General features: G+C 37.9%; 1 protein-coding gene across 1 annotated transcript in view; it reads right to left on the bottom strand.

Moving 5' to 3' along the window:
• Window positions 1–12,813, bottom strand: part of MROH9 (maestro heat like repeat family member 9) — a 161,005-nt gene extending 148,192 nt beyond the window's left edge. The window contains exon 1 of the mRNA XM_089299380.1: window positions 12,685–12,813. Within this exon, the coding sequence (XP_089155506.1) occupies window positions 12,685–12,813 (129 nt within the window). The remainder of the gene's footprint in view (window positions 1–12,684) is intronic.
• Window positions 12,814–14,141: the final 1,328 nt, after the last annotated feature.

The raw sequence follows: 14,141 nt of genomic DNA, 5'->3' as shown, positions 1-14,141 counted from the left end.
AAAATCAATATTAAAAAAAAAGGAGAGAGAAGACACTCTCAGGATAAATCTGTGGGAGAGCCATGGTGAGAGAGCCTGTCAGAGCAGGGAAGGCAGTCAGGACCCATGCTGAGAGAGCAAATACACAACAGAAGACGTGCTGACTCGGATCCAGGGAGGAGGACGTATGCCATAGCAAGCCAGGTGAGAGGGGACTCCATGGGCCCACACACTGCTGATACAATGGGAGGGAGAGCTTGGTCAACAGCTTTTGGGTACCACACGGATCCCCACGACAACAGGCGACCAATTATCCAGAGGCAGAAAAAAAGTGTGATGTGTCTCTCTCCTTCCCCACCTCAGCCCATAGTGGAGACTTGTGTCTAGTGAGGGGGAGAGCTGATGGTATTCTTGGACACAGGCAGGGAGCAGCCACCCAGCAACTGTTCCAGTTGCACCATGCTGTTTGCCTGACAATGAGAGCGTGAGAGAAGCCATCTCCATGGAGGAGAAGCCACCTGCAGGACTCTCCAACCCACCAAGCACAATGGAGAAGCAAGCAGGGCTGCAGCAGGCAACCTGCACCTGAGAATCACAGATCTAATCAAAGAGAAAAATTTCTACAAATGCAAAAAAAAGGCAAAAGTTCAAAAACAAGAATAAGGAAGACAATATGAGCCACCCAAAGGAGCACTATAACATTTTAACATTAGAATGTGAAAATGAAGAGGTTGAGGAAATGCCAGAAATTGAATTAAAAAACTAATCATTGGATTACCCAGAAGCAATCAGAAGTAAATTCACAAACCATGGAAAACTAAACATGATACAATTGAAAACTTTTTTCGTGAATTGAAATGTTAAAGAGAAATCAAAGTGAAATAATAGATTTGAAGTATTTAATAGATAAAATAAAAATGCAGTGGAAAGTTTTAATAATAGAGTATATGAGGCAGAAAAAAGAACCTTGGAGCTAAAAGACAAATTTCTGGAAATTTTACAGTCAGACCAAAAACAAGAAAACAATATTAGAAAACTAAACAAACACTACTGGAGATATACAGGATACTATCAAATGACCCAACATATGGGTCTTAGGAGTTCTTGAAGGCATGGAAAGAGAGAAAAGATTAGAAGCCCTTTTTAATGAAATAATAACAGAAAACTTTACTAATTTGTAGAAATAAAGGGAAATATAAGTACAGGAAGCACATAGAACCCCTAATAGACAGGACCAGAAAAGATCTTCACCACGACACATGGTAATCAAACTCTCCATAGTAAGACATAAAGAAATGATTCTAAAATATGCTTGAAAAATATGCCAGATTACTTTCAGAGGATCTCTAATTAGACTCACAGCAGACTTCTCATCAGAAACCTTACAAGCTAGGAGACAATGATGAAATATATTCCAAGTCTTAAGAGAAAAAAACCTGTCAACTCAGGAAACTAAACCTTGCAAAGCTCTCATTTATGAATGAAGGTGAAATAAAGACCTTCCATAACAAACAGAAATTGAAAGAATTTGTCAGTACCTGTCCAGTCTTTAAAAAGATAAACTTAAGGATGTGCTACACACAGAAACACAGAAACATGGTCATCACTATGAAAGAAGAAAACCTCTCAGAAAAATACAAAAGCAATCCAAAATAAGCAATAGGAATATATATGGGAAAACGGCAGGGCGAACTCATTTCTTATCAATAGTCATCTTTAATGTAAATAGCCTCAACTCCACAGTAAAAAGACACAGACTGGCCAAATGGATTAAAAAACAAAACCCATCTGTTTGCTGCCTACAAAAGCACATCTCACCAACAAAGTTTCACGCAGACTGAAAGTGAAAGGATAGAAAAAGATATTCTATATGAACGGAAACCAAAAAAGTGATGGTGTAGTATCCTAATATCAGACAAAATAGATTCTAACAAAAAAACTGTTAAAAGAGACAAAGAAGGACACTATGTAATGATTAAGGGATCAACTCAACAGGAAGACGTGACTATTATAAATGCATATGCACCTAAATACAGGGCTCCTGGCTATTTAAAAGAAATGTAAGCAATATAAAAGGAGACATAGACCCAAATATAATAGCAATGGGAGACTTCAATACCCCACTTATACAGCAATAGACAGATCAACCAAAGAGAAAATCAACAAGGAAACAACAGTTATTCGACACTATAGACCAAATGGATCTAACAGATATCTACGGAACTTTTCTTCCCACAACCACAGAATTCACATTATTCTTAACAATGCATGAAACTTTCTCTAGGATTGACTACCTGCTAGGCCATAAAGCAAGTCAGCAGATTTGAAACAATCAAAATAATACCATGCATCTTCTCTGACCACAACGGAATGAAGTTGGAAATCAAGAACTCAGAAAGTTTCTAGAACATATGCAAACACAAGAAGATTGAACAACATGCTTCTGAATGAACAGTGGGTCATAGGAGCAATCAAAAAATTTCTGGAAACTAATGGAGAAAAAGCAATACAACATAACAAAATTTGTGGGATACAGTGAAAGCAGTGTTAAGAGGGAAGTTCATAGCAGTTGGTGCCTACATCAAGAAAATGGAGAGGCACCAAAGAAATGAACTATCTGTGTACCTCAAGGATCTAGAAAAACAACAGCAAACCAAACCCAAAACTAGTAGGAGAAAAGAAACAATTAAAAATAGAGAAGAAATAAACTAAATTGAAACCAATAAAACAATACAAATGAAGAGCTGGTTTCTTGAAAAAAAAAAATAAACAATAAATTGACACACCATTGACCCAACTAACCAAAAAAAGGAGAAAGAAGACCCAAATCAATAAAATTAGAGTTGAAAAAGGAAATGTAACAGCAGACACCACAGAAATAAGAATCATTGGAAATTACTACAAAGATCTGTACACCAAGAAACAGGGAAATAAAGAATAAGTGTGCCAATTCCTGGACACTTACAGCCTACTTAAATTCAGACATGAAAGCATAGAAAACCTTAACAGATCCATAACCAAGATGGAAATCCAAGCAGTAATATAGATGCTCCAAAAAAATAAAAAAGCCCAGGACTGGATGGCTCACTGCTGAATTCTACCAGACATTTAAAAAGAAGTAACTCCAATTCTTCTCAAGCTATTAAAGCAATTGAAAGGGAGGGAATACTCTCAAATTCTTTCTAGGAAGCCTGTGTTACCTTAATTCCTAAATCTTAAAAAGATGCAACAGAGAACGAGAACTACAAACCAATTTCTTCAACAAAATACTAGCTAATTGAATCCAACAACACATAAGAAAAATCATTCACCCAGACCAAGTGGGATTTATCCCTGGTATGCAGGGATGGCCCAACATTCACAAGTCAACCAATGTGTTACATCCCATTAACAAAGTAAAAAATAAAAACCATATGATTATCTCAATAGATTCAGAGAAAGCATTTGATAAAATGCAACAGCTTTTTAAGCAAATTGGGTATAGAAGGAACATTCCTCAGCAAAATCAAGGTAATCTTTGACAAATCCACAGCCACCATCCTATTGAATGGGGAAAAATTAGAAGTATTCCCATTGAGATATGGAACCAGACAAGGATGCCCACTCTCATCATTGCTATTCAATATGGTCCTGAAAGTTTAGCCAGAGCCATTAGGCCAGACAAGGAAATCCAAGGAATACAAATTAGAAAGGAGGAAATCAAACTATCCCTCTTTGCAGATGACATAATTCTGTAGTGGATCCTAGAGACTATTGGAACTCATAGAAGAGTTTGGTAAAGTATCACGATATAAAATCAACACACAAAAATCAATAGCCTTTGTATTCACAGATGATGCCACAACTGAGAAAGAACTTCTAAGACCAATCCAATTAACAATGGCTAAAAAAGAAATCAAATATCTTGGAATAAATTTAACCAAGGATGTCAAAGATCTCTACAATAATTACAAAACATTAAAGAAAGAAATAGGAAAGATTCAAAAAATTGGAAAAATCTTACATGTGCATGGATTGAAAAAATAAATAGCATCAAAATGTTCATACTACAAAAAGCAATTTACAGATTCAATGCAATAGCAATCGAAATACTAAGAGGATTTTCTCAGATATAGAAAAATGATGCTGAAATTCATATGGAAAACAGGAGACCCCAAATAGCTAAAGCAATCTTATATAACAAAAACAAAACTAGAGGTATCACAAATATTACAATACCAGATTTCAAGACATTACACAGCAGTCATAATCAAAACAGCCTTGTACTGGTACAAAACAGATGGATAAACCAATGGAACAGAATAGAATGCCAGAAATCAATCCAAGCATCTATAACCAATTCTTTGACAAAAGAGCTAAAATCAATCCCTGGAGCAGGGACAGTCTCTTTAACAACTGGTGCTGGGAAAAAATGGATTTCCACATGCAGTTATATGAAGCAAGACCCCTACCTTACACCTTTCACAAAAATCCACACAAAATGTATTAAAGATCTAAATCTATGACACAATACCTTCAAATTATTAGAGAACATTGGGGAAACTCTGCAAGACATTGGAACAGGCAGAGTTGTTGGAAAAGACCCCAGAGGAATAGGCAATAAAAGCCAAAATTGACAAATGGGATTACCTCTAGTTGAGAAGCTTCTGTATTTTAAAAGAAACACTCAGTGAAGAGTCAAATGACAGAATAGGAGAAATTATTTGCAAACCATACAACTGATAAAGGATTAATAACCAAAAAAATATAAAGAGTTCAAGTAACTCAACACCAACAAAACAACCCAGTTGAGAAAAGGGCCAAGGACTTAAACAGACATTTTTCAGAAAAGGAATTCCAAATGGCCAACAGACACATTAAATAATGTTCAGGATCACTAGCTGTCAGGGTAATGCAAATTAAAGCCACAATGATGTTTCACCTCTCCCCAGTTAGAATGGCTTTTATACAGAAATCAACAAACAACAAATGCTGGTGAGGATGTGGGGAAAAGGTACGCTGATCTACTAGAAGTGGGTTTATTTTTTATTTTTTATTTTCATTTGAAAGGGACAGTGACAGAAAGAAGGGGAGAGAGAGAGAGACAGAGAGAGAGAGAGAGAGAGAGAGGTCTTTCTGATGTTGGTTTACTCTCCAAATGGCTGCAACTGCCATGCCAGAGCCAAGATGAAGCCAGGGTCCTGGAAATCCTTCCAACCCTCCGCATAGGTGGCAGGAGTCAAAGAACTTGGCACACTTTTTTCACTGCTCTCTTGAGGATCTTGGCAGTGAGCTGAACCAAAAGTGGAACAGCTGAAAATCCAACCTGTTCCAATACAGGAAACTAGCATTGTGAGTGGCAGCTTAATCTGCTGCACTACAACACCAGCCTCAGATTTCTAACAAATTACTCGACCCCTTTGGACCACAGTTTTTTGTTTTTTGGTTGTTTTGTTAGTAAGAGAAAGGGTAAAATAGATGAATCCAGTTGAAAAATTCCATAATTTTATGAATATTTTCCTAGTATCAGCTTGGGTTTCCAAAGAGTGTAATTGGTAAATATGTACACTTGTACTTACTGTTTCCATCCCTGCAGCACTTGTGATCTTTTGCTGGGCCCACACTTGATTTTTAAATCTTATTCATCTCAAGATTTTAGGAAACTATTAACATGTTGGAGTTTTGATGCCAGAAAAGTATTGCTGCTAAGCTTTAAAACTAATTGTTAGTTAAGATTACTTCTGTTTTAAATAACTAAAGTATATTAGCATATGTTATGTAGTGGCCACTATTCTAAATGTATTAATTCACTGAATTTTGGCAGGTTTCTTAGGCAAGTAGCACTATTATCATCACTGAAAAATGAGAAAACTGAGGCACGGAAGATGAAGTAGTCACATAGTCATCAGGCGATATATAGTGCAGCTGAAATTCAGTCCTGGGAGTTGATTCTGAATCACTTCTGCCTGGTTTTCCCTCCTTTTATACTTTTCATTATGGAAATTAAAAAAACATATGAAAGTAGAAATAGCATTATAATAACTGCACATGTACCTATCAACCAACCTTAGTAATTATAAAATATTACAAATGCCTATAAATCCATTAGCTATTTTCTTCAAAAGGTAAATTTAATATATATATATCTTTCATCCATAAATACTTCACTAGATATCTTTAAAATATTCCCACCAATAGTATTTTCACTCCTCAAAAAATTAACAAATAATTATTTAATATAATCAATTATTCACCCAGAAATCAAACCTTACTAATTGTCTCATATATTTTTATAATCTATTCAAACCGGAATCCAAAAGTGCTTATACATTGCAAATGGTTGGCATGCCTTAAATTTCTTTTAAGCCACAGGTTTCTTGTCTCACTTTTTCCCTCCTTGCTAGATATTTGTGGAGGAAAAGGAGCTGTTTATTCTCTAGAAAAAATTCTTTAGGATTTTCCATAGTTTGGATATAGCTTTGACAATCTGCGGTGTTACCAGCATACTCATCTGTACCCAGAGGTTTATATAAACCAGTAGTTTCAAATATTGTCAACTTGAGCCATCTATTATAAGATTTCCCTTCAGTTTTTCATTGAATTGGTATAGTATGTGTGGATGATCATTCACTACCTCCATTATTTCATTAGAGTTTGCAAAAATGGTGATTTCTAATGATATTGTTACTTCGTATTTATTGGGTGGGATTCTGATTCAATAATAAACTGCTTATGAACTGCTTAACTCAAAATAGAGTTAATATGTCTTTTTTTCTTCCTACCTTAACTATGTGGTTGACAAATGTGTCAACTTTTGTTTCTGAAGCAAAGTACTCTCTAAATTAGCTACAATAAGACATTTATTTAATTTAGGAAAAGGTGATCAATAAGATCTAGAGAATGTTGAAATACTATATGCCAGTCTTTAAACAACTAATCAGTTATTATAACATACAAAGGATGCTTAGCTTGGTTTTCAAATTAAAGTTTTGTCCTAAATTTTTGTTCTAATTTGAACTTTTTTACTCACTTATGCATTTATATGTTTAAGAAATGTATTAAGAACTCACTACATGCAAGATGCTCTGCTAATCATTGACTACAACACACCAAAGACTTTCCCAGTGTAATGGGAAAGGGGGAAACTAAACAATAATTCGAATGCTGCATGAACTCAGTGACATATTACTACTCATACATCATCTACCTCACATATTTATTACATTCTTAGGTTATTCTTACACCATTCATGCATCATAGTGCCATGAGAGTGACACACAAAGAAATCCCAGGGGTTAATGGCTAATAAGGAGTCTGTTACAGATATTTTACCCTTGGGATTCTCCATTTCTAAGTCCTGAGACACTTATGTAGCCAACACCAAACACTTAGCTGTTCATAGAACTCAAAAAATGAATAATTAGCTAAATTGGAGTAACTTTATTAAAACTTGGTATTTAATATTGTTTGTACTATTTTCTCAAAATAGCCAATGGTCAACAAAATATCACTTGATACTCACTGAAATGTGAAGGGGAACAGTGAAAGCTGGATGATTAAGTCACAGTGGTTGATATATGCCTTCTCAGAATTCTATGCAAGGAATGAGTAGCAGTTATACAGCTCTGCTGTTACACACTGGTTTATTGGCTGTCCAGGGAAAGACTGGCAATTGGAGGTTGTGCAACAAGAAAGGATATGCAATTTTCTTATTGACTGGATATTTATTTGACCAATTATGTAATTACAAGTGATGTGCTCAACTGATTTACTTAGGCAACATATTCAGAATTTATTCAGATAGAACCCAGTAGTTTGGGACCAAAATATCAATACTTTAACTATTGAAGATAAGATAGGATTTTTAAAAGAAGACTGAGCTGATACTACAGTTTAATCACAGAGTTCTATATACTTTTCTTATAGTTAAGAATTTCCTTCTCTCAAAGAAATAAATTGATGACGTGTTGTTAAGAATTGAGGAGAGCAAGGCAAAGCAATTCAACTGAATATGTACAAGAAAGAACTAAGAAATGCTTTACAAAGACAAATTTAAAAACAGAGCTATATTAAGGAACCACTTCTCAATTTCTTTTTTAAAGATTTACTTTATTTATTGAAAGGCAGAGTGACAGAGGGAGAGAGGGAGAGACAGGGGAAAAGATGTTCTATTGACTAGTTCATTCCCCAAATGGCCACAATGCCTGGGGCTGGGCCAGGCAGAACCTAGGAGCCGGGAACTCCATAAAGTTCTCCTTCATGAACTGCAGGGGCCATCCTCTGTAGCTTTTTCAGGCACATTATATTAGGGAGCTAAATCAGAAGCAGGCAGGACTCAAACTGGAGCTCTGAAATGGGATGCTGGCATTGCAGGCAGAAGCTTAACATTCCATGTCATAATGCTAACCCCTTCCTCAATTTCTAATGTTGACATATTTTTTTTTTTTTTACTTTCACACTTCAAGTGGAAGGAGCCGTAGTCTTGATCACTGACCAAGCATTGAATTCTTTAGTGCAAAATATTCTCAATGATCCTGACTCCATGTTGAAAATAACCCCCAAAATTATTTAACAAAGTCAACAAGTATTTCTGTTCCTAACAATGTGTAATTATGAGTTGGATTGTTGGATTTTTTTCTTCTACTATGGTAGACAAAGACAGGAAGAAAAGAAACATTGCATATGATTACCACATTTGATAGTATAGCTGTAGAATATTGTCATCATTTGATAAATTCTATTGACTATGCTGCTGTAAGGAATGAGTACAAGAACTGTAATATTGAAAGAGTAATCTTGAAAATAAGCAAGTCAGTTTCCACCACTATCAACACTAACATCAACAATCTTTGTCCTAATTTATCCACACTGCCAGATAAAACTGTCCCTCTGACAGTCACTCAAAGCAGCTTCATGACTTTTCTAATCACTATCAAATGTTACTTTTAGTCTTTAAATTTAGTTCAGTAATTATTTTCTCTAATTAAAATGTAAAAATAGGGGTTGACATTGTGGTGTATTAAGCTAAGCCTCCACCTGTGGTGCTGGCATCTGATATGGACTCCAGTTCATGTCCCAGCTGTTCCTCTTCAGATCCAGCTCCCTGCAAATGGCCTGGGAAAGCAGTAGAAGATGGTCCAAGTGCTTGGGCCCCTGTACCCACATGGGAGACCTGGAAGAAGCTCCTACCTCCTAGATTCAGATTGGCTCAGCCACAGTTAAAAAATAGTCAAGTAAAGATAAAAACATCAAAGGCAAAATTTTAATTTTCTTCCCTGCCAAGAATAACAGGAAGACACTTGCACGTCAATCAAAGCATAAAAGCAGTACAAATAAACTGTTTGCTTTTATGCCAAGTTTTAATCAGTCATAGAATCTCCCTGCCTTTTTTATTTCTTTGGTATATCTGGAAAGTATATATTTATTTTGAGATGCTGAGGACTGATTATGTCCTCAGTTGCATGCCTGCCTTGCCCAATCTGCTCTTTAGGACTTATATCGCACCCACAAAAAGAATTCTATTTCTGCCTCAATACAATCAGTTGAAGATAGAGGAAAAAATAATTAAGAACAGGGGCTGGCATTGTGACATAGCATGTAAAGTCACCACCTGTGACAACAGCATCTAAGTTTTAGCTGCTCCACTTCTGATCTAGCTCTTTGCTAATGGCCTGGGAAAACAATGAAAGATGGCCCAAATACTTGGTCCATTGCCACCCACATGGGAGACCTGGTTTCCATCTGGCCCAGTCATAGCCAGTGTGGCCATTTGGGGAGTGAACCAGTGGAAGAAAAATCTCTCTCTCCATCTTTCCTCTCTCTGTAACTCTTTCAAGCAAGTAAATAAATCTTTTTTTAAAAATTAAGAACAAAATATCAAGGACAAAAATGGTGAACAGGTGAGGCATCATTATCTGTTTAGTGCCCAGTTAGATAATCTTTCTGTGCCATCTATGACCATCCCAATACAGTACATTGTAGGAGGATATTTCAAAAAGTTTGTGGGGGCTGGCTCTGTGGCGTAGCGGGTAAGGCAGCCATCTGCATTACTGACATCCCAAATGGGTGCTGGTTCGAGTCCTGGCTGCTCCACTTCTGATCCAGCTCTCTGCTATGGCCTGGGAAAGCAGTAGAAGATGTCCCAAATCCTTGGGCCCCTGCACCCACTTGGGAGACCCAGAAGAGGCTCCTGGCTTCAGATTGGTGCAGCTCCAGCTGCTGAGGCCAATTGGAGAGTGAACCAGTGGATGGAAGACCTCTCTCTTTCTGTCTCTCCTTCTCTGTTTTTGTGACTCTGCCTTTCAAATAAATAAATAAATCTTTTTTTAAAAGTTTGTGGAAAATATAATTTAAAAATATGTATTTTGTTGCATTTTTTTAAATCGGTGCATACCTTTTTTGTAAGATACACTCTTCAAAGATTTATTTATTTACTATTTGAAAGGCAGAGTCACAGAGAGTTAGAGGCAGAGAGAGAGAGAAATCTTCCATCTACTGATTCACTCTCCAATTGGCCAAAACTGCCAGAGCTTGGCTGATCCGAAGCCGGGAGAGAGGAGCTTTTTCTGGGTCTCACCTGTGGATGCAGGGGCCCAAGGACTTGGGCCATCCTCTACTGCCCTCTCAGGCCATAGCAGAGAGCTGGAAAGGAAGTGGAGCATCTAGGACTCAAACCAGCGCCACATGGGATGCCGGCACTGCAAGCAGAGGCTTTACCCACTAAGCCACAGCAATGACCCCTCTTCATGAGCTCTTTGAAGACCATTCATACATATATAGGGAAGTCAAGATATGGTCTTGTATTCTTGCATTAATTTTTTAGAATTAATTTTAACTTGGATTATTTCTTACTCTTAGTTGCTGAGTCATTGCAACTGAATAGATATAAGATGTGAACAGATTAATGAAATGCACTAAAGTCGGTAGGACTCAGAAAACTGATCCAAATAAGTTATCAAAAGGAAAAGAACTTTAAAACAGGTGATAGCAAATGAGCCACAAAGGCAAGAAACTGAAGGTCTGAGATGAGGGATGAAAACCTGGTCAACTGCGTAAGTAGGAGAATGGGAGGTAGTTAGAGAAAATACTGGCAATGGAAAGCTATCCTCTGGCTGGACTTTTATTTCTCACACTACATGGAGATGAACCAAGGATAGAGCAACCAACTGCATTCAGTTAAATTGAATGGAGCTGTTCTCACTTGACACGAATTTATTGAATTAGATTAAAAGGAATTGGGTTGGCTTGCATGATTTCTATTTAGAAATGGTAATTTTATATGTACACACATACAACCATAAAATCCAGGTAACACCATGATTGTAATAAATTATTTTGTGTTACTTAGGTTTGGAATGGACACTAAAAATTTTTTTGTGAAAGATTTATTTACAGGGGTCAGCACTGTGGTATAGCAAGTAAAGCTGCCACCTGCAAAGCCTGTATCTCTCCTGGGTGCTGATTCTTGTTCTGGCTGCTCCACTTCTGATCCAGCTCTCTGCTGATGTGCCTGGGAAGGCAACAGAAAATGGCCCAAGTACTTACAGCGAGACAGAGATTTTCCATCTGCTGGTTTATTCCCCAAATGGCCACAAGGCCAGAGCTGGATCAGACCGAAGCCAGGAGACTGGAGCTCCATCCAGGTCTCCCTTGTGGGTGGCAGAGGCCTAAGTACTATGCCATCCCCTGCTGATTTCCCAGGTACATTATTAAGGAGCTAGATTGGAAACAGAACAGCCAGGACACAAACCTGTGCTCACATGGGATTCTGGCCTTGTAAGCTGTAGCTTAACCTGCCATGCCACATACCAGACCTGGCATTAAAAACTTCTACAATCTATCTGATTGACCTCCAGGATCAGATGCAAGCTATCCCAATGTTACAACAACTTGTTTTCAATAAAGACATCCACAGCCACACACACACACATACAAACAGACTTTGGGTCTTTTGAAAATAATTTTTGTTCATTTTTTAGGTATTTTGAGAGCAAAAGCCTATGTTCCTGTTTCTTTCTACTTGTGTTAACATGGAAATTTCCAAGTAGTACTTTATGATAAAAAAATAAAATATGAACCCAAATATGAGATGAGTTGAAAGGGTGAGAAGAAAAAAGTTGTTATAGCATTGGTTAAATAGATTGTGAACCAAAATAACAACACTAGAGATTTTATAAATAAATTAGAAAGGCAAAGGAAAGCAACAAACATGGATAAAAACTGGCTTAACAGCACAATGAGAAATGGAAACGGACACACTCAACAATTTGAGTAGTTGGGAGACATGATAGTTGTGAAAGAGAAAGATAACGTAGGATGAAGGTAATTGGTACCCATGAAGTCAAGAACTGCCACAATATAAAGATATAATACAAAAAAATATTTCCCTGACAAGAAGAATGAATTCAGTTTACTGCTTGAGAAGGAATTCTGCATATTAAGAGATAATAGCTCTTGCCCCTTCTCTCCTGCTCTCTCTTGGTTCCTCGCTCCAGTCTCCTCCTCTGGTCTTGGCTTTGCTCTCCTCTCTCCTCTTCTCTGCTTTATCTTCTCTCCTTGCTAGCTCTTCTCCTCTCTGTCTTTCTCTCTTACAGTCTCCCTCCCTTTTTCCTTCGCCGCCCCTTCACTCCGGTCTGCAGGGTGTCCCCCAATAAACCCTTTCCCTTACTCCGGTGTCCAGTGTGCTTTGTGACGGCTAACATTAAGATATAACATTGGTGCCATGACTCGGATAGCTTCATATTGGTAATCCAGCATCCCCCAGTGCTCTGGGGTCCTGGATTTTTGCTGGTCGCGAAGCACATCTCCGGAACTCTTTCCAAGCCACCGAACGCTCCGTGACCTCCATCCAGACATCGGCCTTCCCTCTCAAATTGGCCCCAGTCCTCAAAAGCGGCCCCTCTATGATGGTGCATTTGGCCCTGAGGGATTGGAAGTTGGAGTAGTTTGACCCTGATAACATCTTTATCACTTCTGTGAGCATTCAGGAAAATGGAAGGGGATTCCATATGTTCAAGCCTTTTCCTATCTTCGAACTAAACCTCCCCTGTGTACTTCTGGTCTCCAAGATTCACACTAGGGGGCAGAGGCCTGAACAAAAATCCTTCCTTCTGCCCTGATCCTGTTATCCTGCAGATAAACTTCCTTATTGCTCCAATCTACAGGCACCGGCTCAGCCGCCTCCTGAGGCCTCAGCGGCCATTATCTCCCACGCAGCAGAATCCACCATTGGCTCCGGCCTATGTGTCCTCACCTCCCCACTCCTGCCGAATTCCAGGGGGCGGTGTCAACCTTTTCTGTCCTATCTGAAGCCCCTGGCTCAACTATTCCTCAAAGCCACTCTCATGCCCACATGTACTTCCTCCCTAGCTCCTATCCCCACTCACTGTATCTCCCCCTCCCACCTAGGAATTCTTTATCTCAGAGCCCCAAGTCTACTATCTCTGTCTTATCGGTTTGGGAATGGTCTCCATGGTTTTCAACTGGTCTTTTGTCCCTCTCTTGTCCCAGTCTTACCATAAGAATAGCAAGGGAATGGTAGTCCCATCCTTTTGGGCTCCCTGCTTATTGAGAAACAAATTAGGTGTCCCACCCTTCTGATAGCTCTTTGTTTTATCATGCAGATAGGAGAATCAGGTTTCCCTGCAGGGACCTGGCCCACTGTAACTAATCTTTCTTTAAATCTAAAAATACCACTACCTTTAAAAGTATTGCTTTGTAAAATGCTTAACTTATTTTGCAATTTATTTTAACAGGTTTATGGGTAATCAGTACTCAATGAAACAGCAATGGGTAATTAGTACTTAGATGAATGCAATTTTAATTTCAATTAAATTCAGATAAAAATATATCAGCATCCTAAGTCATTTAGGTGTAACTGCTAATTTAAATTGGGTAAAACTTTTGTATACTCAACATGTTATATCCTATAAAAAACTATTTGGGTTAGTTTATAAACTGTCTATGAAAATAGTTCAACACTATTTAAAGTAACTCAAGCTGAAATTTGATGTGTTACCTTAATCTTACTCTAAAAATTTTTAATGGGTTATTTCTTTTTTTTTTTAAACTTTTATTTAATGAATATAAATTTCCAAAGTACGAATAATGGATTACAATGGCTTCCCCCCAATACCGTCCCTCCCACCCACAACCCTCCCCTTTCCCACTCCCTCTCCCCTTCC

The sequence above is a fragment of the Oryctolagus cuniculus genome, chromosome 7 (assembly GCF_051225735.1).
Source record: "Oryctolagus cuniculus isolate XC-2025 breed Fujian yellow rabbit chromosome 7, ASM5122573v1, whole genome shotgun sequence".
NCBI lineage: Eukaryota > Metazoa > Chordata > Mammalia > Lagomorpha > Leporidae > Oryctolagus > Oryctolagus cuniculus.
Note: the sequence above shows the minus strand (reverse complement) of the source record. Positions and strands in the feature narration are given on the sequence as shown.